Source organism: Ochotona princeps, chromosome 9, assembly GCF_030435755.1.
Source record: "Ochotona princeps isolate mOchPri1 chromosome 9, mOchPri1.hap1, whole genome shotgun sequence".
Lineage (NCBI taxonomy): Eukaryota > Metazoa > Chordata > Mammalia > Lagomorpha > Ochotonidae > Ochotona > Ochotona princeps.
Genome location: NC_080840.1, coordinates 79,418,597 through 79,443,384, shown reverse-complemented (window position 1 = coordinate 79,443,384; position 24,788 = coordinate 79,418,597). Strand labels below are relative to the sequence as shown.

Sequence of the window (24,788 nt, the reverse complement as noted above, 5' to 3'; positions counted from 1 at the left end):
CTGCTTGGTGTGCTGGGTGGCTCAGTGACTGTGCCTGGCTCTGGGGCAGCTGCCATGACGCAAGTCAACTGGCTAGATGCACTTGGGGTGCTGGGTTTGAGGCCCTGGTGGGGCAACAGATGGCATTGAGTGCTGGGGCAGTGGTAGTCCATGGCTGGCTGAGCACACCTGGACCTAGAGAGGCTGGCAGGTGGGTTTGGGCCTGAGGTTGCTATCCAAGTTGGTCTGGTTCTGAAACAGCAAGCAGGCCAGCAGGGCAGCTGTGCTGGGTGTGTGGGAATGTTGGAAGGGCCTGTGTGGGCCTGAAGCAGGTGGTGGAGCGCAGGTGGACTGGGGGCATGGGGCAGTTGGGCTGACCCTGGAGTAGCCTCATGGGAGCTTGGTACTAGAGGCCCTAGCAGGAATGCTAGAGGCATGGTGGGTGCAGGAGAGGCAGGCCTGGAACTTCTGAAAGAGTGTGGTGCCTGAAGGATGGAGTGCTTCTATGCTGGCCCAAGTAGCTTGTCCTGGCCTTGGAACAGTGGGCATGTTATCAGGGCTGATAGTCAGAGGCGCAGGTGCCAAGGGGGTCGGCAGCTGAGCAGTCCCTGTCCAGAACTGGCTTAGGGTCAACAGCTGTTGGAGGAAGCAGGTTGCTGGCTGAGCAGCCTCGTCTTGAGCTGCTGATGGGTCAGATGGACAGGCATGTTACAGGGATATGTGGGTTTGACGGGATGGTGGCAGAGCCTTCTGAAACCCTGGAGTGTTTGACAAGTAGGCTGGGAGCACGGAAAGTGACATCTGGGCCCATCTGACCCGGCATGCCAAGGCTGGTTATCAGGGTGTGCCTGTTGTGGAGCCTGTTACTCTAGCCAAGCCAGTCTGTCCCTGGAGTGGCAGGCAGAGCCACCAGGAGTAGCCTGAGGGAGGCGTGACAGACAGGCTAGACACACAAGTTTTCCTGCCCAGAAGACCTGTGCCTGCTGCAGCAACCAAGGTGGGAATGCTAGACACGATGTGGGTCCAGGGAAAGTGAGGTTAGTCCTGAGGAGCAAGATAGAGGACAGGGGTGGCAGGGTCCCTGACAGAGCCAGCCTAGACCTGAAGCAGCAAACGGGGCAGCTGGTGGACTGCTTTGTGTGTGTGGATGGTGCACCGAGTTGGCCTAGGCCTCAAGCAGCGTGCAGGGCTGGAGGGCCTGCGTGTTAGAGGCTTGTGGATGCTCTTCCACCTGGCCTGGCCCTATAGCCACCAGCAGGTTAGCTGGGGGATATGGTGGGCACCACCTAAGATGGCATGGTCCCTAAGTGACAAGCATGATGGTGGCCAGGCCTGCTTAATGAAAGGAGAGGCTGGCCTAGCCTGCCTGGCCCTGGAGCAAGCAGAGGGTGGTTGTGGACATGAAGGCGCTGGAGTAGAGTGTGAGGAGTCAGCCTGGATCTGTGGTCGCTGGTAAAATTATCCTCTAAAATGTGAGAACAGGGTCTTCCCCTATTTCCATGTCCTTCCCATTCCCTTCCTCTGGGGAGGGAACACAGGATATAATCAGCATATTAAGCATCTCTCACAGCTGTTGCCATATCAAACACAGTGAGATGTGTCTCACACTAACCTCATCTCTGGGTCACTGTCAAAGGAACTGCACTTCAGCTTTCAGCTTATCTGCAGGATGGTGTTGTTGGGTGCAAGCAAGATCATGCCGGACAAATCTAGGGTGTATTAAGGAGTCTTTGTTAACCAAAGTTTGGTGATAACAGGGCCCATGAGAAATGAACAAATACCAGTCCATGTGACAATCCAGTCTGAATGGAATCCCTGAGAAGAAGAAATGGTCATTACCCAGAAGTCCATCTGTTAGTCTGAAGACCTATGTCCCAGCTTCCCCAGCAATATAAGCTATCCTAAGAGACATACATTGAACAGCCTGGACAGACTTACAAGGCTGCAGACATTCATCTTTCCCTGCCTTCTCTGCGCACATTCCATTACTGCTAGGCCTCACCTCTCCTGGAACTCTGGAAAGTACACAAATTAGAAATACCAAATTTCTTAGAATTAACATCTTTACTGTCCAACACAAACTGTTAACAGAAGGTGAGAAATACAGATGTACAGGGGCTACCTGTCCTCAGAGTCTGTCTGCTGGAATCCAGAGAACAACCAGGTACTGGGGAGGTCAAGGGTCAGAGTGCCAGAGCAATGGAAGCGCGTAACCAAGAGAGTGAGTCCCTTCCTATCATGGGCTTCATTGGGGTTTGTGAGGCCAGTGGTTGCACAACAATGCAATACCACCCCCTCTCAGGTTGCAGGTGATGATAGATGAATTTCGCAGGTGGGCAGAAGGGAAAGCCTAGATGGTGTTGGGGGTGTGTCTTCTTAGCTGGTACACTGAACTAGCTGCCTACCCCACAACATCGGGAGAAGGAAGACACAGTCTCACCCTCTGTTTTTCTGGGTGAGGTGGTAGACATTTTTGCCCGTTGTGAGTAAGTTCCTTTCTCTCTGCCCTTGGGGTGACTCATGTGAACCCCTCCCTGACAAGGTGCAAAAAAACACCATTTCCACTATTTTCTTGGCTCTGTCCTCCCTTGGAGCCCATCCTGCCACTAGGGCAGCAGCCGTTCTCCTTCTCCTTATTAAATAAATCCTGCTTTGCAAACTAGAATTTTCTGCATGAAAATTGTTCCATGTGAGACAAAAAATGAGGGTTTTGCTGCAGTCTTTTGCTTTGAATTCCTTGAAACTCTAGCCCTCCTTGCCCTGGGGCAATGGGAAGGCTCCTGAGGCAGGCAGGCTAGAGGTGAGTGTTGGAGCTGCCCAGCCGACCTGGCCCTGGAGGAGCTTGTAGAAGGGCTATGGATGTGGGAAATGCCACTGGAAGGTCAGGCAGCAATGGTAAGGTGACAGAGTGGATGTGTCATGGGGCAGGGGACTCAATGCATGCAGGCTGGGACTGGCAGGGGCCATTGGCCAGCAGAAGGAACCCAGCATTGAGGGAACAGGATCACTGGCTAAGCCTGACTGGCTCTTAGCAGCGGATGGTGGACACTGTGCCAGTGCACTTGGGCTAAAGGTGTACTGGCACTGGCTCACCAAGCCTGGCCCTGGATGGGCAAGTGGGGAAACAGAGGGAGCGTGTTAAAGGCACACCCTTCCCCCAGCACAATTAGGCTCTGAAGTGGACAACTACGGTGCTATGACAGCAGGGATACTGGCCAGGATAACTTGGCTGTGAAGTAGATGGTGGGAGGACAGCGGGTGTAGAGTGCAACAGCTTGTCTGGCCTGGACCTGGAAGAAGCGGCCAGTGGGCATCTTTGGTCCTTCGCTTGTTGTCATAACTCCTTGTCCCTGGAGCACACTGTGTATGCCCGGCATGCATGGGGGTACCAACGAAGCCCTCTTGGCCCAGGAGTGGACAGTGGGCTGGTGGAGTCGCTGTTCAAGCACATCTGGCCCTGGAGCTACTGGCAGGTGGATTGCAGCTGATGGGGTCTGATCCCAGCCTGTTTTTTTTTTTTTTTAAGGTTTATTCATTTTATTACAAAGTCAGATATACAGAGAAAGGAAGAGAGACAGAGAGGAAGATCTTCTGTCCGATGATTCACTCCCCAAGTGAGCCACAACGGCCGGTGCGCGCCAATCCGATTCCGGAAACCTGGAACCTCTTCCTGGTCTCCCACATGGGTGCAGGGTCCCAATGCATTGCGCCGTCCTCAACTGCTTTCCCAGGCCACAAGCATGGAGCTGGATGGGAAGTGGAGCTGCCGGGATTAGAACCGGTGCCCATATGGGATCCCGGGGCTTTGAAGGCGAGGACTTTAGCCGCTAGGCCATGGCGCCGGGCCCCACCAGCCTGGTTTTGCAGTGGCAATCAGGGCAGCATGGCCCTGGAAGGGGCCCTTAGGCTAACAGGGTGCAGTCCAAATTAGCTGGCATGGTGGGAGGACTGGGTACACATGGCATGCTGTCTGATAGGGCCCAGGCCCAGAGGAAGGGTGCAGGTTGTGTGACACTGGCTGAACCTGCTTCACCCTGGATCAAACAATGGGCAAGGCTGCGCGGCCTGCGTGCTAGGGGTGCTGTGCAGGATTCACTGGCCTAGGAGGTTTGGAGGACGTGGCCCTAGAGTGCAGGGCATGCGTGCTAGGGCCCATGAAGCAACCTCTGAATATGCCTAGCCTTAGAACCTCAGGAGGGGCTGTGGAGGAGGAAAGCCTAGAGGGGTGTGGCACGCCAGCTGAGTCCACCTGAACCTGGAGTGACTTACAGAGAAACCAGGAACAAGAGGTTGGAGGATGGGTTGTTAGCAAAGTGGACAGCAGGCAGGCTGGGGGGCAAGGGGTGAGTGGGGGGACGCCGGCTGAACCAGCAGGTCCTTTCAGCAGTGGTGTATGAGCTGCCTGTGCAGGGCAAGCTCCTGGAGTGGCAGGTGTGCGAGCAGCCTGCTGGGGGCACGGGTGGCTGGCAGAGCCTACCTGGTTCTGCTGAGGCAAGCAGAGTAGCCTGCCTTGTGTGTGTGTGTGTGTGTGTGTGTGTGTTGGGGGGATGAGGGTGGATTGCAGGCAGAGTGTGCCTGACCCTGGAGCAGTAGGCATAGTGGGAGAGTTAGAGGCACGGGGGATTATTGACGTAGTCCTGGAAGCTCTGGAGCACTAGGCAAGTGGGTTAACGGAGCTTTGGCTCCATCCACACTGGCCTGAACCTGGAGTGCCATCCTAACAGGCGCTAGAGGTACAGGGTGAGCGGGGAGCGCTGACTGATTCTCTCTGCCTTCAAGACACCTGTGGAGCAGAGGCCCAGGCAAACTGGAGGTTAGGGGTCTCCCTCCAAGTAGGTCTGTCCCTGCAACAGGGGACAGGGCAGGAGTGCTAGAGGCAGTGTAGGCAGGTGGGCAGGTCTGACCCTGGAATGCTGGCAGAGTGCCATGCAGGAGGGCTGGGACAGACTGGTTCCACCCTGGAGCAGTGGGTGTAGTGATGGGACCTGGGGACCAGTGGCCAGCCCAGCATACGCAATCTGGGACTGGCTATTGGGAGAACGGTTGTGTGAGTGAACAGGTTTGCGGCCCTACCCGCCTGACACTACATTTGCAGACCAGGGCAGGCTTGCTACAGGTTCATAGAGGGAGAGGGAGGCGGGGAACGTAGCCAAGACCACTGGGCCCTGGAGCTGAAGGCATGTCCACGGGGTGCACCTATTCTGGAGGGTGGTTGTTGTGCCTAAGCTGACCTGGCCCTAGAGTAGCACATCAGGTGTCAGGGTGGGCCGAGAAGCGGTTTTGGGACACTGGCAGAGCCGTCATGGCCCAAGAGGAGGGCAGCAGTGGCAGTGAGCCTTTGGGGCAGTGGCTGAAACCACCTGGTCCTGGTGCAGATGGCTTGCGGGAGGGGGCATGCTAGAGGGTCACAGTGCTCCAGGACAGCCCAGCAGCTGGCTGTGAAAGGGCTGGCATATGGGTTAGGGTCGTGGGGACACAGACATAATCTCATGAGCCTGTAGTGGCACACAGGATGGGCGGCCTAGAGGTGCAGGGCCTGGCAGCTGAGCAGGCTGCACATGAAGTGACTGTCATTAATACCGGTGTGGTTGGTCTCGCTGACACCATCCAGGGGAAGTGAGACAGTGGTACAGTTGCACTGGCTGTAGACAGCCATGCACTAAAAAGGGGGCAGACGCTGTGGTGAGGAAATCATTTATTTGACTGCGGCTTACAATGACCTTGATAAACTAACTGATTATTAGTGTCCAAATAAGCATGAGGTTTTTGTCTGGGGCACGGTCCCTTAAAAAACAAAAACAAAAACAAAAACAAAAGACCCAAAACAAAAAAAAAAGAACCAGGTTCATATGAGATCCTGGCGCATGTAAGATAAAGACTTTTGTCACTAGGCTACGGCGCCAGATCTCACTACTTGCCACTTAAACATTGTTTTGAATGTGCAATGAGAAAATTAAACAGAGAAAGGAAAAAATTTTTTGAAAGATTTATTTGTTTTTGGGCACTCTGAGCCCCCTCCCCTGCTCCCCGCCCCCTGCCCGGGCCATGGCCGCCCACCCCGCCGCCCCCGGGCCGCCAGCGCTCGCGGCCCCGCGAGCCCCCGAGCCGCGGCGGCGGCAGCAGTGAGAGGCGCTCGCAGGCCCGGCAGCCCCCGGCCCCGCTCGGCGCCCCGGCGCGCGCCCCCTTCCCGACCGGCCTTGTCTTCTCCCCTCCCCCCGCCGTCCGAGAGCCCCTCTTGCTCGCCGCCCCCCGCCCCCTCCGGCGCCCGGACGATGCTCAAGTCTCGGCTCCGCACGTTCCTGAATGAGCTGAAGCTGCTGGTGCTGACGGGCGGGGGGCGGCCCCGGGCCGAGCCGCAGCCCCGGGGGGGGCGGGGGAGGCGGCTGCGGCTGGGCGCCCTTTGCCGGCTGCTCCACCCGGGACGGCGACGGCGACGAGGAGGAGTACTACGGGTCGGAGCCACGGGTCAGGGGCCTGGCAGGCGACAAGGAGCCGCGGGTCGGACCCCCCCCCCCGCCGCCCGCGCCACCGCCGCCGCCCCCAGGCGCACTGGACGCCCTGTCACTCAGCAGCAGCCTGGACAGCGGCTCCGAACCCCCCAGTGCCGGATCTGCTTCCAGGGCCCGGAGCAGGGGGAGCTCCTGAGTCCCTGCCGCTGCGACGGCTCTGTGCGCTGCACTCACCAGCCCTGCCTCATCCGCTGGATCAGCGAGAGGGGCTCCTGGAGCTGCGAACTGTGCTACTTCAAGTACCAGGTTCTGGCCATCAACACCAAGAATCCTCTACAGTGGCAGGCTATTTCCCTGACGGTCATCGAGAAGGTCCAGATTGCGGCCATAGTGCTTGGCTCACTCTTCCTGGTCGCCAGCATCTCCTGGCTCATCTGGTCCTCACTCAGCCCCTCAGCCAAGTGGCAGCGGCAGGATCTGCTCTTCCAGATTTGCTATGGCATGTATGGCTCCATGGACGTCGTCTGTATAGGCCTCATCGTCCATGAGGGCTCCTCTGTTTACCGCATCTTCAAGCGCTGGCAGGCAGTGAACCAACAGTGGAAGGTCCTGAACTATGACAAGACCAAGGACACAGGAGGGGATGCAGGGGGAGGCACGGCAGGGAAGCCGGGCCCCAGGACCTCACGGACGGGACCCCCTTCCAGGGCTACCAGCCGTCCCCCAGCCGCCCAGCGCATGCGGACGCTCTTGCCTCAGCGCTGTGGTTACACCATCCTGCACCTCCTTGGACAGTTGCGGCCACCAGATACGCGTTCCAGCTCCCATTCTGGCCGAGAGGTTGTCATGAGGGTCACCACGGTCTGAAGCGAACTCCAGGAGCGGGAAGATTGAGTCAATACATCAGCCAGAGCTGACCTCTCCTGGCTGCTGGAGGTGCCAGCCGGACAAGGTGTTAGGGGTACACTGCCCCCCTACCCCCACCACCGAGGATCCCTGCGGGCAGCCTCAAGCTGGAGACATTGGCCGCTGGCCAGAGACACCTGAATGCCATTCCAGCCCCCACTGACAGCTCCTCCCACCCATTTTGAAATGGCCAGCCGGCAGGCGGGGCAAGCAGCTTTGCTTCCCTGAAGAGAACCATCTTTACCTCAGCTCCTGGGGCTGCCAGCCCCCACTGCCCCACCACAGCTCCACCAGAGACTTGGTAAAGGGGAACCAATGCCAGAAGAAAGGGGCCGTAGGCCTCCATCCCCACACATGGCCACATGGCATCTGGCAATAAGACTAGTATACATTGACCTCCCGTTCCCTGCATGAGGGCGGGGGATCTGCCCCTGCCCCACCCCCCCATTGCATGGGGGAAGGGCATAAAGAATCATTTATATGCACGTGAAGACTCCTTTCTCGTCTGGGGCTCTTCCGGAGGGCAGGGAGGCATGGGAAAATTTTTCCACACAGGCTGCCAATCCCAAATGCAGCAGTGGGCTCTGAGTTAGCAGTGTGTCTCCCACTTGCTGGTGAATAATTCTTATTGGCTGCTAGCTGGCAGGGGACGGCTCATAGGCATCTCAGGGGTGTTCCTGCCACCTGCAAGTGGTATGATGTAGAAAAGCCTCACAGCTCCGGCTTGCCTGTCTACCTTGTACCATTGGAATGAGGATAAATGAGGGATGGGCTAGACACCCCTGCAAGGAAAATCCATAATGGCACAAAAAGACTTCCAGCCTATTGATGGTCAATTGAGTCCAAAGAGTAGTCAGGATAGCAAATTCTGAAATGTGTTTCTTATCTCGAGTTGCCTAGAACCTTGGAATTCTGTGTTGAGTGACATGATAGACATGGGAAAATGAGGGGAATCTGTCACTGCAAGTGTGGAAGATGGTGGTTAACCCTAAGAATAAGAACTTTTCGGACCTCCTAAATCCTAGGGCCTTGGGGAGAGCTGGAGCCAGCCATCTTGTTCTGGAGATGGTCTGGATCCCTATTAATCTTACCCAAGTACAGTGCTCCCCTCAGGAAAGTGGTGTGAAGTGAATTTGGACTCATTTGAAGTGAGACAGAGGGAGAATGAGTCTCTGTCCCCAATTTCAGCTCTTTCTATTGCTGTTCAGGGTCATGGGTTTGATTCCGGTGCGCCCAGCTGGTGGTATTAAGTGGGAAGTATTGTGCTTGGAGGCAGCAGCTTAGAGAGCTGTTGTTTGTAGAGAGAAGCCTTGGAAGGGACTGGATGAAATGTGGGTCAACCTGAAGCCTGGTCCCTTTCTCCTGAGGCCTTTGGGCTGTGAATAATATGAATGATGCTGTTTTAAGTGAACTATTCATCAGCAATTAAAATAATTCTTTCATAAATGGTTAAAGTAAAAAAAAAAGAGAAAGATTTATTTGTTTTTATTACAAAGTCAGATTTACAGAGGAGAGACAGAGGAAGAGCTTCCGTTCTATTATTCATTCCCCGCAACGGCCGGTGCTGCGCAGATCTAAAGCAGGGTTTGCAGGGTCCCAAAGAATTGGGTCGTCCTCCACTGCCTTCCCAGGCCACAAGCATGGAGCTGGATGGGAAGTGGAGCTGCCGGGATTAGAACCGGCGCCCATATGGGATCCCGGGGCGTTCAAGGTGAGGACTTTAGCCGATAGACCACGCCGCGGGTCTTTGAATGGGATTGTAAAGCAGGGAGGGAAGGAGAGGCTCGGAGTTAGAGGCGACAGCGGCCCCTGCTCTTTGAAGGCTCAAGCTGTAAGAGAGGAGGCCACTTCCATCCTGAGGTGAAGCCCCGCTCCTCCCCCTCCCTCCAGAATCCTACCTACCGGCCCTTTGTGATGCTGATTGGCTGAGAGCTGTCTGACGTCATGCGCAGTCATGGGAACGGTCCATTCACGCGCGCCCAGGAAGCCCTGTGGAAGTAGCAGTTGGGAGGTTGTTGTGGGGCGCCGCGCCATAGCCGCGTTGCTGGTTGTGCTGGTGGAGAGGCGCAGGTGGCTGACCCAGTGCTGCCCTGTGAGCTCCCTCCCCGCCGGAGTCTCTGCAGGACCCCCGACTCGTCAGCAGCTGGGAAGGGTGAGTGTGTGAGAGCATCTCCTGAGGCCCCGGGGCGGGTGGGCGGGGGCCAGGAGGGGGACCTTGGGGTCCTCACTCTGCAGCACTGACCTTGAACACTAGGACTCCCAGTTGAAGCCATTGTGCAGTGAGGAGTGCCCATGTTGAGCCCTCTAGAAGCACTGTTTTCTGTGAACAGTAGTTGTGAGAGAAAAGCAGTGAATGCCCACCTGACACAGCACAGGAAGGCATCACATTTCAGCAGGGACATTTCCCTGGTGCATTATCAGAGAGTTGGAATGGGAAGTGGAGCAGCCAGGACTCAAACTGGTGCTCTGATGTGGGATGGTGGTGTTATAGGCTTCAGCTTGAACCAGGGCAGCAGAATTCCAGGGCAATTTCTGAGAGGAGGGAAAAGGAGTGATATTTTCTTTATCATTTGTTTTTATAATTTTTTATTTCCGTTTTTTATTATATGTTTGACAGTCTTTACATAGTTAATTAGGGCAAAAAGGTTCAAGGGCTATAGGAAACTGGGTAAGACTATTATTTCCATATTTTTTCCTTCATGTATCTGTGGTAATGGGGGATATTGAGGGAGAATCCCCACCCAGTTTCCCAACCACACCCCAGGTCCTGGATGTGAGGTATGCTCTGAGATTCTTGCTCAGGTGGTTTTGATAATTCACCAGTTATGAATCGCTGCCAATTTCAACACTCCAAGCACAATGAGGTCATTAGAGAAACCATTGATTGACATAGTCCATCATAGAGTCTCCATTTATCCAGTATTTCACTGCCAACATATAGCTGAGGTGGTTGATTGACTTGTTCTGTCTTCTGTCTTTTCCTGGTTAGGGTTCTGAGTCTGGCATTTTGATTGGGGAGATCCCCAAAGAAACTTTGAGGTGTTCCCAGACCAGATTCTTGTATGTACTAGCAAACACAGGGCCTGGCACTGTCCATCACCCCGATCAGCTGGTGGTTGCAATTGCTGTGTTGGTTCTGTTTTCAGCCCTAACTTCCACTGCAACCAATGGGTGTTGCAGTCCAGCCTGGTTCTGCCCAGCACATACTCAGCTCTCACATAAACCAGTGGGAGCTGTAGCCCAGTCAGAGCGACCCACAATAACCCCCACCAGGCCTGCCCCCTACTCTGGTTTGCCAGTACGTGTAGCAGTAGTCCAGTCTGTCCCACATCCCATTTGGCTCTTGTACATGTCGATGGGTATTGAAGCTTAGTTCCATCTTACCAACTCAACTATCCAGCCTTCACAGATATTGTTGAGTGCCTCTCTGTCTAGCCACCTCTGACCCGGTCCTAGTTTTTGTGCCCTCCCATGGGAGTGGTAACCCAAGGGCGGAGCTCAATATTTCACTCCCAGGTTTCTCTCACTCCTGGATTATGCACCTTCAGGCGGTTCTGTGGTTAGACTTGACAGAATTAGCCCCCAGTGCCAGCATCTGCTATCTGATGCTGTGGCTAAGCCCATACAACCCTTACCCACTCTAATTTTGTTTGCACCAGTAGGAACTATCAGCCCATCCTGACTTTTTCCTGGACTAGTTCACATGAGGCACAGAGGTGTTGTAGCCCTGCTAAATCTGGTCTGCCCCCATGCCAGTTCACTCTCTCCAGTGGGAGTAGCTGTCCAGCAAGGGAACCACCTCTTATTCCCCTACAGGCTCTGTCCCCTCCCTTCCTGGTTCTCACGTATGCTGGTTGGGCGCTGCAGTCACATCCAGTACAGGCAACCTCAACTTGGCATTCAATATTGTGCACTGGTTATTGTCGTGACCAATTTTGGCTTGACCCTCACTCTGTTCTGGTGCTTGGATTTGCCAGTGGATAATGTGAACTGATTCAGCCTGGTCTGCCCCCGACCCATGCCAAATGTATGCCAGTGGGAAACTCTTGATGGCCTATTCTGGGCTATTTCCTATCATGTTTCTTGCGCTTACCTGCAGGGACTGTGTTCTACCGGAGGAGTTGCCCAGGCTCCTCCATCAGAACCCCTCCCAATGTCAGATTTTGTGCATACCAGGGGGTCCATGAGCCAGCTCTACTCAGTTCACCTCCTGTCCTAGCAGGAACAGTGGCTTTTCCCGACTGGCCTTCAACCCAAACTGGTTCTTGCTGTTGGATGTTTCAGCCCATCCATGGCTCGTCCATACCCACATACGGCTCACATATGGCTCAGTAGGGGCTGAGCCCAAGCCTAGTCCATCCCACATCTACCCTGGTCCTCCAGGACACCAGACGGTGTTGGAGTCTGGCCCAGACTGGTGCGTCCAGTCCCAATCCACACTTGTGCCAAAAGAGACTACAACCATTTCCTGATCAGAATGCAGCCCCCATTGCAGCCCACGAACACCTTGGTGGGAGCCTCAACCCAGCTAGGGTGTCCCCTTGGCTCCCCAACTGGGCCTGTTCCCAGCCATAGATCACGCACCTGCCAGTGGTGCTCTGACTCAGCTTGGCTCAGCCCCTCACCTGTCCTGGCCTCTGCCTTAGACACTGTGGCTTAGTGTCCCTGGCTCATGCAGACCAATAAGTGCAAGAGCCTAGCTCAGCATGACCTGTGCTCCATCCTGGTTTCTAGTTTTGCTTGTAGGCTAGGGTTTGCTCAGTACTGCCCAGTACATCCCATTCCATTAACAATTTATCCATTAGCCAGTTTTTGGAGCTATTTTGTCCAGCTTGTCTGACCCCCAGGTCTGGACCACATGTTCACCAGCAGGAGCTATGACTCGCCAGGGGAGTTTCCCAAGTTTCTCCACTTAATCCACTCCCAGACCCAGTTCTCATACATGCCAAAAGGTTTTAGGCCAGTGCCCGGTGCGGTCTGGCCTTCCTTTTGGCTGTGTATGAGCTGGTGAATGTTGCAGCTTGGCCCACCCCACACCCTAATCAGGATGCACATTTGGGTGCTGTTGCCTTGAGCAGTCCAGACATTTGCGGGTTCCTTTACCTGTGGTTGATGGCAAGCTCCTTGGTCACACCTAGCTTAGTCCATCACCACCCTTACTCTTGAGCTAACCAGTAGGGCTAGCATTTCCACATGGTTTGGCCCACACATTCCCCACAGAATCTAGGCCTGGATATGGTTCTCGAGTGCTGGTTAATGTCATGGCCCTGCCTAATGTGACCCGTCTGCTGATTCATTATCGTGTCAGGTAATAGGATATCCTGCTGGACAAGCCCCAAGCCTTAGCTTTTGCATGGTTCTGGTCCAGCCCTGCCTGTTGTGGCCATTTGGGGACTAAGCCAGGTGAATTCTTTTCCATCTCTTCCCTCCTCACTATAATTCTGCCTTTAAAATAAATGTTTGTTTTTTTGTTTGTTTTGAGGAGTGTCTGGAGTGCTCCTGATGGTTATTACGAGAGGGGGTGGGGACCCAAAATTGGAAGCAGACAAGGACCAGAGAAAGCTCCTCTCCCTAGTCCTGAAGGAAGTTTACTATTCTTCTGTTTCTGCGGACTGCTCAGGGATCCTGGTTGTTGTTCCAATGACCTTGGATCCTGCAAGGCAGGATTTGGGCTTCTTCCATCCCATGTGGTAGATCTTATTGGGGGTGGGTGACCTCAGAGTTCTTGGTCTCTGAAGGCACTCCATTTCCCCGTGGTCTCCTTGGCAGTAGGGATGTAGTCCTTGGTGCTCATACTGATAGTCCTTGGTGAGGATCTAGGAGTCTTCAGGTTTGGGATAAAAGCCTCCTCCTGTCCTCCTGCTCCACTCTGGGGACCCCTCCCTGCTCTATGCGCATGACCTCCTGTTAAGAGGTTAAGATTACTCCTGATTCCCCCATTTGCCTTTGTAGTTTTGCTATTGTCTAATGCTAATTCGAGTCTGTTGTCTATGAGTTACCAGTTATGATCCTGATAGGTTGTATTTCTTCCTCACACAAACAAACAAAACTAGAATAGATAGACAGAGAACAACAAGGAAAGCTTAGAAACAGACAGGAAACAGTCAGCGGGGATGCACTTATAACTCACTGGGTGGGACACAAAGATTAGTTACTCCTCACTGGGGTATGGAAGATTTCTCTGCACACCCCTCCTAAACATGCTCACCTAAACTGTTGACATATATCCTGTTAGAATTATAGAGTTAGACCACCTGAAAAACAGCCAGGTTCAGCGAAAATGTGCTTCAATGCTATAAACTGCTAAATACTAAAATTAAAATAGGCATGAGACAGCTAAATAGCAATCTAAGCCATTTTAAGGTGTATAGAACACGGTTGAATATAACCCAAAATTGAAATGTCTATGAAGAAGTCACAGGTTGTGGTTGAGAACCTGCATTTTCCTATTAACATATTGGTTAATCAATACCATGTCAATTAATGCCACAATGTTGTAAATGGTTGGAAATATTATATTGGGGCTTTTAATTGACTGGGATGATACTCTGCCGGTTCTATCTTCAGACCAGAGATGGTCTCACCAAGAAACCATTGAACTTACCAGGACAATAAGATGCTGGACTTTATGCTTGGTAAATACCTCCAATGAAAGAATGTCAACTGAATTTGAACTATGGAAATGCAACAAGGTGGAGCAATCCAACGTGGGGGGAGGGGCGGTGGGGAGGGGCGGGGGGAATCCCAGTGCATAAAAAATGTATCACATAATGTAATGTAATTAATTAAAAAAATGAAATGCAAAAAATATATAAAATAAATGAAACAATATTAGAAAAACAAAACCAAACAAAGCCAGATGTATAGGATCAGTGTTGTATCCAGTGGGTTAAGCTACCACCCACAATGCTGGAATCCCATGTCAGAGTGTCAGTTTGAGTACTGACTGCTCCGGTTCTCATCTCGCTCTTGTCCTGAGAAGGCCACAGAAGATGGTCCAGATGTTTGGGCCCCTGCATTCATGTGGGAGACCTGGATGGAGTTCTGGCTGCTGGCTTTATCCCTGCCGAGCCATGGCTGCTTGTGGCTATTTGGGGGGTGAACCAGCAGAAGACTCTTTCCCTCCCTCCCGCCCTTCCTCCCCCTCTCTCTCTCTCCCTCTCTCCCTCCCTCCCTCCCTCCCCTTCCCTCCACCTTTTTGTCTGTCTCTCTTGCTTGAGAACACAGAGATCCAGTAGAGCTTTCACCCAGTTTGCCTCCATGGCATTGCCTTCTGTGACTACAGTGAAACATCACAGCTGGGACATTGACACTGATACATTCCTTCTAGCCATCCTGTCTTCCATGTACTTGAGAGTGCATGTGTTTAGTTCTGTGCAGTTTTATCTATTTATTCTTAAATATTTATGTATTTATTTAAAAGGCAGAGTTACATAGAAAGGGGGGATAGGCAGTGGAATCTTCCATCGGCTGGTTGAATTCCCAGATGTCCACAAAGGCCAGTGCTGGGTCAGGCTGAAGCCAGGAACTCCCGCATGGATAGGAGGGAATCACACACTTTGACCGTCTTCTGCTGCCTTTCCCACACTGTTTGTGGAAAGCAGATCAGAAGTACATCATCCAGGCCAGCACAGGAACCAGTGCCCATAGGGAATGCTGCTATTCCAAGTAACAGCTCTACACATTATGCTACAAAGCTGGCCCCCTGTGCAATTGAAATATATATATATATATATATATATATATATATATATATATATATATATAGTATATATGTATATATATATTTAAAAATAGAATTATGGAAAAGAAAGAGCTCATTCATTCTCTGGCTTAATTCCTAAATATCTGCAGGAACTTCATCTGAGCTGCCAAAGTACTTGAGCCAGTTTCTTCTGGTTTCTCAAGCACATTAGCAAGGAGTTGGATTGGAAGTAGAGCAACTAGGACAGAAAACTGGAAACCATATAGGCTGCTGTATTGTGGGCGGTAGGTTAATGTGCTGTACCACATTAATCCTACTAATTAATAAAACACCAATCCCAGTTCTGTATAATTATATCCTATCATAACTGACTACTACTCTTCTGTGGTCACAGCCACTGTACTTCTGTTCTCCATCCTAAACCTTGCTGTTGCCTTTAATTTTTATAATTCTTAAAAAGTTTTATTTAAAAAAATTAACTTGGAAGGCAGATTTGGAGAAGGAGTCAGAGCGCCAGCTCTTCCATGCATTGGTTCACTTCCTAGATGGCCACAACGGCCAGGGCCAGGCTGCATAGAGCCAGGAGCTTATTCCCAGTCTCCCGTTTAGGGAGGTGCACTAGCTGGGACTGAATTGTTGACCCTGGAAGGCTGATCTCAAAGGCAGAGTTTTACTCACAACGCTGGCCCTAAGTTTTACATTTTGTTTTAATTATCATTATTGGGTATGATGAGCTATATGTAGGCTCCACTCTCCTTCCTCCTCCCCACTTTGTTTTTCATGGAATCCATGGCTAGGAGCAGGTCTTTTTATTTGAAAGGTAGATTTACAGAAAGATGGAGAGAGAGAGAGAGAGAGAGAGAGAGAATAGAAATCAGTCTCTTCTATCTGCTGATTCACTCCCCAGAGGGCTTGACAAGTGGCCAGAGCTGGACTAAATTGAAGCCTGGAGCCAGGAGCCTCTTCTGGGTCTACCACATAGATGCAGGGACTGAAGGACTTGAGCCTTTAGGGAACTGTATGGGAAATGGAGCAGCTGGGATTTGAATTGGTGCCCATATGGGGATGCCAGTGCTGCAGGTGGGGGATTAGATTATTGAGCCACTGTTGCTGCCTCCCTCAACCCCCCACCCCACTTTTTTTCCCCCAAATATTTAGTAATTGGATAAATAGAGTGTCAGGAGAAACAGAGAGAGAGAGAGAGAGAGAGAGAGATGCTGGTTAACTCCCCAATCAATGGCTATGTTGGCTGGGGCTTGGCCAGGCCAAAACCAGAGCCTGGCTCCATCCTGGTCTCATGTGGATGGCAGGGCTCCATGTACTTGGTCTTTCACCCACTGCTTTCCCTGGTTTGTTAGCTGAATTGTAGGCAGAGCAGCCAGGACCTGCACCCAAATTCCAACACGGGAACAGGTGGTAGCTTAACTCACTGCACCACCACTCCAGTCCCTGAGTCCCTTCTTTAACTGTATTGGGTTGAAATAAATGGAAGATTTTCTTAATTGGATGCTGTTTTTTTTTTTTTTTTTTAAGAATAGGCATTGTAATTTTAAGTTTACTGTCAAGTGTACGTGTCAGCAAAACTGCTTGAGATTGGCCTCCTTGGTTTCAGATTTCTATTCCCAGTGGCCAGTTGGAGCCTGCAGTTGGGAGCTGCACAGAGAGCTCAGTGTAGCCTGTGCTTGTCAGGCTTCCCTTCATCATTGCTCCCGCACTGCTTCCTATGTTGCCTGTCAGACACAAGTGGATTGCCACCTGAAGTGCCTAGGACTACCTTCTGGTCTCTCTCACAGGGAGGCTGTTCACGCTTGCTTTCCAAGTAACCCACAAGACTTCCTAGGCTCACACTGTACTCTGCAGCCAGTGAGTGACATTGGTCCCTTGGCGGATGTGGTCAGTCACATCCCAGCCCTGCTTGCATCTCTGTCCTCTCCTACTCCATACTCATGTCCTGTCTTTTCCCTCAGACGCCTCTGCTCCCCGTGCCACCTGCATCCTGGTGACATCATGTGTCTGGGAAGAAACCTGTAAAACTCTAACCTTACTCTTCTAGACCTCTTTAGTGCCAGCCATTGTGATCTTCCACCATCGTCAACTCTGAAATCTGGAAACTGCTACTTTGAGGGCTTTCTGTCATGCTAGCTCTTTCACTCCTGGTGCGCCTACTCTGTTTAGTTTTCCAACATCTTCATTCATCATAGTGCATTACCTCTTAATTTCGCCCTCTTTGTAAAGCCCCAACCTGGGAATCATCAGTCCTCATCTTGCCTAACTCAAGAGCACTGAGTGTGCCTTGGATGAGCTGAGGATCAGCCTGGCCCACGTGCCTTGCTGACCCCCATGTGCCCTGTGAGCCCCCTTCCCCTTGCACTCAGACTCGGCGCTGAGTCAGCCCTGTCTCGCACCCCCATACACACACACACTCTCAGACTACTGCCTTCCTCCCATTCTCAGAGGTTATGACTCTTCCTGTTCACCACCTGGAGACTCGGTTCCCTGTTTTTCACCTTCTGCTGAAGTTCTAGAAGAGACTTCCTTCATCTAGTCCTAGGTCAATCATGCATCCTGATTCCTTCTTACTCCGTGTCATCATCACTTTCCTTGTGTCTTCAGTCTCTTTTTGCTGGAGTAACTTTTCCTATGATTACATAAATGTGCTGCAGTATCTCTTACCTGAAACCTTATATTCCCCCCAGTCTGCAGATCTACAGGGACACATGCTCATGGTCATGTGCAGACATACTGTGTGTGTCTCTATCTCTACACCTATACTTAATCTTTTTTTTTTTTTTTTAAGATTCACTTATTTGTATTAGAAAGGCAGATTTACAGAGACAAAAATCTCCATCTGCTGGTTCACTTCCCAGATGGCCACACTGGCCCTTCTAAAGCCAGGACCAGGTGCCTCTTCTGGGTCTTCCACATGAATGCAGGGTCACAAGGCTTTTGGCCATTCACTTCTGCTTTCCCAGGCCACAGGTAGGGAGCTGGATGGGACAGGAACCAGAGCCCATACGGGATGCCAGTATTGGCAGGTAGAAGATTACCCAGTTTAGCCATTGTGCTGGCCCCCACAACTTTTATTTGAAAGTGCTGGTAACTTTCTAGATTTCAAATGCATTTGGCTTTCCTATCTCCCTCCCTCCCTCCCTCCCTCCCTTCCTTCCTTCCTTCCTTCCTTCCTTCCTTCCTTCCTTCCTTCCTTCCTTCCTTCCTTCTTCCTTTTTTGATGATTACATAGTTGATTAGGGTGGGAAGGATCTAGGGAAATGAACCAGGCATTATACAGGATGACAGCAATGCAGGTGGTGGATTTACCCAGTAGCTGTGATGCCAATGCCAATAATGTTTCTTACAGTCAGTATTAGAGTAATTGTACATTGATAGGCAAAAAACCAACAAGCAGGCAAAATCATTCCAGGAATCTCAGCTTAAACTGTACGTCCTGGACAAGCTTCAGACCGTCCCCTGTGCTGCTGGAAGTTTTTTTCATGAGTCAAATCTTAGGCCTTCCTTTTTTTTTGTTTTTGTTTTTTGTTTTATTTTAGATGATGTTTACATAGTTGATCAGGTTAGGAAGGATCAAGAGTTAGGGAAAAGTGGGTGCTATTGTTTCAAAATATTATATTTCTTTCTGTTGCGGGGTGTGGGGAGTAAGGGGAGAAGCCATACCCAGCCTCTCAATCACCCCACTACCTGGGGCGGGGGAATGGCCATCTGATATCAACCCAGAGTCCTGGTGTGGTGCATGCTCTGAGAGTTCTACCCAATCCAAAGATGCGGGCGCCCTTTCAATGTCCATTGGCTGACACAGTTGACCTTAGCATCTCCATTTGCCCAGAGATTTGCTGTCATTGTTTGGCTGAGGTAGTTGTCTAATTTGTTCTGCCACCCTTTCTCTGCCCTGGCACAGGATGTCCTCTGCAGGCCTTAATGGGCTGCCATATGCTCTATGTGGATCTGGGCCAGCTGTCCACTGCTCTGTCTTTTCCACTGAGGAAGACCAATTCTTGCAGGTGGGCCCCAGTACCCAGGCCATTTGCCAGACTCTGCCAGTCCCCTGTGCCCAGGGCTCATGGACCCTGCACCCACCAGGCAAGCAGGCCAAGGACCCTGCAACCTAGGCCCCACAAGGTCCCCCATCCCCAGGTCTCATGGACCTGTCACCCACTGCGCAGGCGGGCTCAAGGACCCGGGCCATTTGACCTGGGCCCTGCCAGATACCCTGCCCTTGGGGGTAACTGGCTGCCACTGTGCATGCATGCACAAGGATGGGGCCAGGTGACCAGGTTCCTCGCAGACCCTCATCCTCAGGGCTCACAGACCTGGCACCTACTGCACAGGCAGGCCAAAAATCCAAGCAAGATGACCCGGGCCCTGCTGGAACCCTCACCCCTGGAGCTCAGGGACCTGAACCCCACTGTGTAGGCTGGCCCAAGGAACCAAGCCAGGTTACCCGGGCCCCACCAGAACCCCCAGCTCCTGAGTCAGTACTTTTTTTTTTTTAAGATTTATTTATGCTGAACTACAGAGAGAGAGAGAGAAAGAGACAAAGAGAGATCTTTTATCCATTGGAACTGGCACTCACAAGGGATACTGGCATTGCAGGAGGTGGCATACCTGACTGTTCTACAGCATTGAGAGAGTTGCCCCGTGATTTCAGTGTGGGGTGTGCACAGCTTGTGGCACCCTCTGGAGTCTCTTGGTGTAATCTGGGGCCTCTCCTTGCTGACATCTTCAGTCTTTCCCAATTCGCCGTTCCTTCCAGATAGGCCATTCCCTTTTATTCCCCCTGAAATCTGTTCTTTGGCTAGTTTCCTGTATCCTTCCTCAGCCACCTGTCACAGCCTGCTCATCTCATGAGGCCTACCAGTCATCAACTTAAGCTTTTCCCCACCATACTTGATGCTTCAAGTACAGTCTTCAGAATTACTACCTAACAGAGGGTTTTTTCCTTCCTTTAAAAAAGTTCTAGGGCCTGGCACGGTTGCCTAGTGGCCAAAGTCCTCACCTTGAATGCGCCGGGATCCCATATGGGCACTGGTTCTAATCCTGGTAGCCCTGCTTCCCATCCAGCTTCTTGTTTATGGCCTGGGAAAGCAGTCGAGGATGGCCCAAAGACTTGAGACCCTGCACCTGCATGGGAGACCTGGGAGAGCTCCTGGCTCCTGACTTCAGATTGGCACAGCTCCGGCTGTTGCCGTCATTTGGAGAGTGAATCAGCAGACGAAAGATCTTCCTCTCTGTCTTTCCTCCTCTCTATATATCTGACTTTCCAATAAAAATAAATAAAAATCTTAAAAACAAAAAAAGTTCTAAGCAGACTGGTATTGTGGTATAGTATGTAAACCCACCGTCTGCAGAACCACCATTCCATATGGACATTTGTGTGCCAGATACTCTACTTCCCAACTGGCTCCCTGGGAATGGTCTGGGAACAGACCCAAGTGTCTGAGCCTGCGTTTTAGAATCAAGTGGAATAATTTTAGGCTCCTGCCCTTGGCCTGGTGCAGCTGTGGCTGTTGCAGCCATCTAGGGAATGAAGCAGGGGTTAGAAAGTTTCTTTCTTCTGTCTTTGTCTATCCCTCTCAGTAACTCTGACTTTCAAATAAATAAAAAGACCTGAGAAGAAAAAGAGACTCTAAGCAAATAGTGTTATCCTTATGACCCTGTCTTGCTCTTCAAATATTTGTTGCCTAAACATCATGTGTGAGTGCTGAGATAGTAGTGAGAAGGACAGAACAGACCATCAGAGATTCTGTGTAGAGAATAAGTCAGGCCAGATCTTCAAGGAGGTGGTGTGTGAGAGAGAAGTTGGAGCTAAGCCTGCAGGTGAGGACAGTGTGAAGTCTGATGTCAGGAGGATAGAGCAGGTGGGAAGGCTGGTGACAGCACCCCTGGAGATGCAGGAAAGAGAGCCGGGGTGCTGGAGAAAATGCGTGTCACCCCTAGCTTTGAACCCCCTTGTGCTTGTTCCAGTGACTGTCTCTGAGCTTCAGTAAAATGGGCGTAATATTCACATTGTAGGTTTTTGAGGAATCAGGCAAGCAGTGAGATACGCCATGCCATTCCTGTCAATCAGGCATTGTGATTGATGGTAGTTCTAGTTGGTTATGTAGTCAGTGAGAAACCATTCTTCAAACAGAATGTTCTTTGCAGAACAAATAATTGCACTCTGTACTCAAGTTTGTGGTTTTTATTTTTTAGGATTTTGTGTTAAATGTATTTGAAAGGCAGAGAGACTGGAGGGGTGACAAAGTTCTCCATCTGATGGCAATGGCCAGGGCCAGGCGGGCTGAACCCAGGGGCCAGGAGCTTTTTCTAGATTTCTCACATGGATACAGGATTCGCAGGACTTGGCCTGTCTTCTGCTGCTTTCCTAGGTACGTTAGCAGGAGGATTGTCTGAAGTACACCCGTGGCATGCCAGTGACCCAGCAGGTGGAAGCTTAGCCTGCATGCCACAGCACCAGTCCCCACTTTGTCTTCTTCATCAATGTAGTCGTGTTGATGGTGCCTTGGCTCTTGGTTTGATCCTTCCCTTTGGCTCTTCTTCTAATTTATGAAAGAAAATCATACCATTTGTATCTCAGCTATTTTACTTGCAGGACTGAAGAGAGATGGCTTGACGTTTATCAGGAAGTACCATTTCAGGGTGGGCATCACAGTGTAAAAAACTGGATTACTCCTTGAGAATAGGCAGACTGGAGGAGGAATGCTCAATGGTTCACGCTCCACTGGTATGGCTGGTTTTCTTGTCTGTTTGATGAGCCACTTCTTCCTAGTCTGGTTTCATATAGCCTTTTGAGGATAGTTAGGATGAAAAATGATAAATTAGATGAAACCTGTGGTTCCTCCCCCCCCCCCCCTTTTTTAAACCCTTGTTATGACAGAATGGGAAGAGGAAGTGGATCTTTATTGTCGGCTCAGGCCACAGCTAGAGCTAGGCATTTCGTGAAAGAAGAAACCATTTCTCAGAAAACATACTCTCTGAGGGTAGGAGGTAAAGGAACTCTTCTTGAGAAGTTGGTTTAGTTTTCATCCAGCTTAGAAACCACAATTCTATTTAGGCCTTGCGTTTCTTGGTTCATTCAGTGACAGGAGCAGATGATGGCCTTGCGGAAAAGAGGCCTGTGCAGTTCCTCTAGTGGCGCTAACAGCTGTTGAAAATCCTGTTTTTCTGTGGAAGTGTGGTTTGCTGGCACCCTAGGCAATATAGTCTAAACTGTCTTCATTCTTCTCCCTTTACTGGATCCTTTTCATCATAGGGCAGAGAGAGAGAGACGGACAGACAGAGAGACAGACTTAGAATGGTTGTGACGTAATCTTTGCACAACCCAGAGGTTAGGGGACTCTCATCTTGGTATTCAGATTTCAGAGGTTCCTGGCAGATAAACTGTGGAAAAGAGAAAACAAGTAACTTTGTATTTTCTAATTCAAAAGTTGGTGGTTTGCCTTGGGATAAAAAGCTGGTGGCTTTGGGGTTGTCTGAAAGTGACAGGGCAGAGAGAGGAAAATGGCTCCTAGCTTGGCAAGGAGCGTGTCTGCTGTACAGATAATGCAAAGCATCCATTGGATGATTCGTCCTTGGAAAAGCAGGCACGCCCTTTATCTTTACTGAACAATCTACACTGTGAAGTCACAATGCCTTATTGAAAGACTGCGATCGTTTCAGTTCCTGAAATGCACATATTTGTCATGTTTTTCAACAGTTATTTTAAGGTGATGTGTTTTACTTAGCACCAGAATCTCCAAGTTTTTCACCTCTACTCAGCTTTTTCTGAATCAAAAAGGTAATACATTTTTGTTAACCTCTTTATTTTTTTTTGTTTTTTTTTTTTTGGGATGCTTACTTTTTTATTTTTTATTTATTTTTTTCCTTTTTAACAAATCGATTGCATTGCATTATGTGACACAGTTTTATAGGCACTGTGATTCCCCCCACCCCTTCCCAAACCCCCTCCCATGGTGGATTTCTCCACCTTGCTGCATTGCCACAGTTCAAAATCATTTGAGATTCTTTCAGTGCAAGCACCTACCAAGCATAAAGTCCAGCATCTTATTGTCCAGATAAGTTCAATGATTTCTTGGGGAGACCATCTCTTTAATAAACACAATTAAAGTACATATCTAGTGATGTAGGTATGTTTTTGAGAATTTGTTTTTAATCAGTCCCAAGAGGGAATTATAGGTTCATCCAGCATTTGGAACAAATTCTGAATACCCCCAGAAGTTCTAAGAATCACCTTTCCTTATTGGTGTTATCTGCTGGCAAAATTTAAAAAGTTGAAGAAGTTCATGATATTCCTTTGCGCTTTGTGAACTGTGTATAAATCAGGGCTCTGGACAAGAAGCAAGGGCATTGCCCGGGGCTGAGCCTAGAGGCCTCCAGGTACCTTTCAGATAGCACCTGTGCCATACTGACTGCAAAAATACTCTTAGACTGGCTTGTGGTTACTGTTTATGTAATGCATAATGTAAAAGCTAGCGTGGGTTTGAAAGATTTATATAAAAAAGTAGGGAATTCTGGGTCAAAATCTTACACAAGTATCAAATGCTTTAGATAGCAAGTATCTAAAAACTGAACTGCTGGAAATCTTTTGCTGGGCTTCTCGCCTCCTTGTCCCTGCCGAGTTCTGGGAAAATGCCAAGCAGGATAATTGAACTTCCAGTGCCCTGTGAGATGAGCCTTTTGAGTTTTTGTGGCTCCTTTCTGCTTGTTGGCCACATGGCCGTTTTTAGTTGTGCAGTAGGTATGAGTAACAGCCTTGGGATTGTGTTCTTTCTGTAATTACAACAGGAGGAAATACCTTCCTTTGCTGTAACACTAAAGTGGACTTTGGCTAAAAGCATCAATTATTCTGTTGGTATGTTGATAGACATATAGAGTCATTCCCTTGCTAATTAGATAGCTGACCTTTTTACCATTTCATATGCTTATAAATGGTTGAAGAGTGATTACCTATTTTTTTAAAGGTGATAAAAAAAGTTATTGCTGACGTCATGTTTCAAGAACACTAATACTATAATAAGAGCTGAGTTTTTTCCTGTTGGCAAATAACATGTAATATTTACAAAGGTCTTGGGTTCAGTCCAGCAGAAACATCTCGGATAAACTGATGTGTGAAAGGAAACCCATCCAACATTTTCTTCCAATTTTTTTATTTTGGAAGTAGAGGAAAGTGGATACTTACTTCCTTGAAGGGAAAACTTATAATAGAGTGCATTTTCCAGAGTTATTGTCAGACTTCAGGCTTAGTCACCATGCAGTTATGTGCCTCTTACAATGTTTAGGATTCTAAGTTAATGTTAGTTCTGTGCTGTTTCCTCCTTGTCTTCCATTTCCATCAAAATGATAATAAAGTTGTATTTCTTGTATTTAAGGTAACATTTAAAACATACGTATTTTTTCAAACCAGACATATGTATTTTATTTTATTTATTTTTTTTAAAGATTTATTCATTTTATTACAGCCAGATATACACAGAGGAGGAGACAGAGAGGAAGATCTTCCATCTGATGATTCACTCCCCAAGTGAGCCGCAACGGGCCGATGCACGCCGATCCGAAGCCGGGAACCTGGAACCTCTTCCAGGTCTCCCACGTGGGTGCAGGGTCCCAATGCATTGCGCCGTCCTCAACTGCTTTCCCAGGCCACAAGCAGGGAGCTGGATGGGAAGTGGAGCTGCCAGGATTAGAACCGGCGCCCATATGGGATCCCGGGGCTTTGAAGGCGAGGACTTTAGCCG

The 24,788-nt window shown here is 50.2% G+C and overlaps 2 protein-coding genes across 2 annotated transcripts in view; both read left to right on the top strand.

Moving 5' to 3' along the window:
- Nucleotides 1-24,788, top strand: part of LOC131481127 (zinc finger protein 570-like) — a gene marked incomplete at its 3' end in the record, with an annotated part of 533,548 nt that overhangs the window by 431,949 nt on the left and 76,811 nt on the right. The gene's annotated exons all lie outside the window — the stretch shown is intronic.
- LOC131481174 (E3 ubiquitin-protein ligase MARCHF9-like) lies at nucleotides 6,004-7,819 on the top strand. Its single transcript, XM_058668871.1, is given in 3 exon segments — nucleotides 6,004-6,353; nucleotides 6,355-6,565; nucleotides 6,568-7,819. Coding segments are annotated over 3 exon segments (1,041 nt in total). The 5' UTR covers nucleotides 6,004-6,251; the 3' UTR covers nucleotides 7,296-7,819.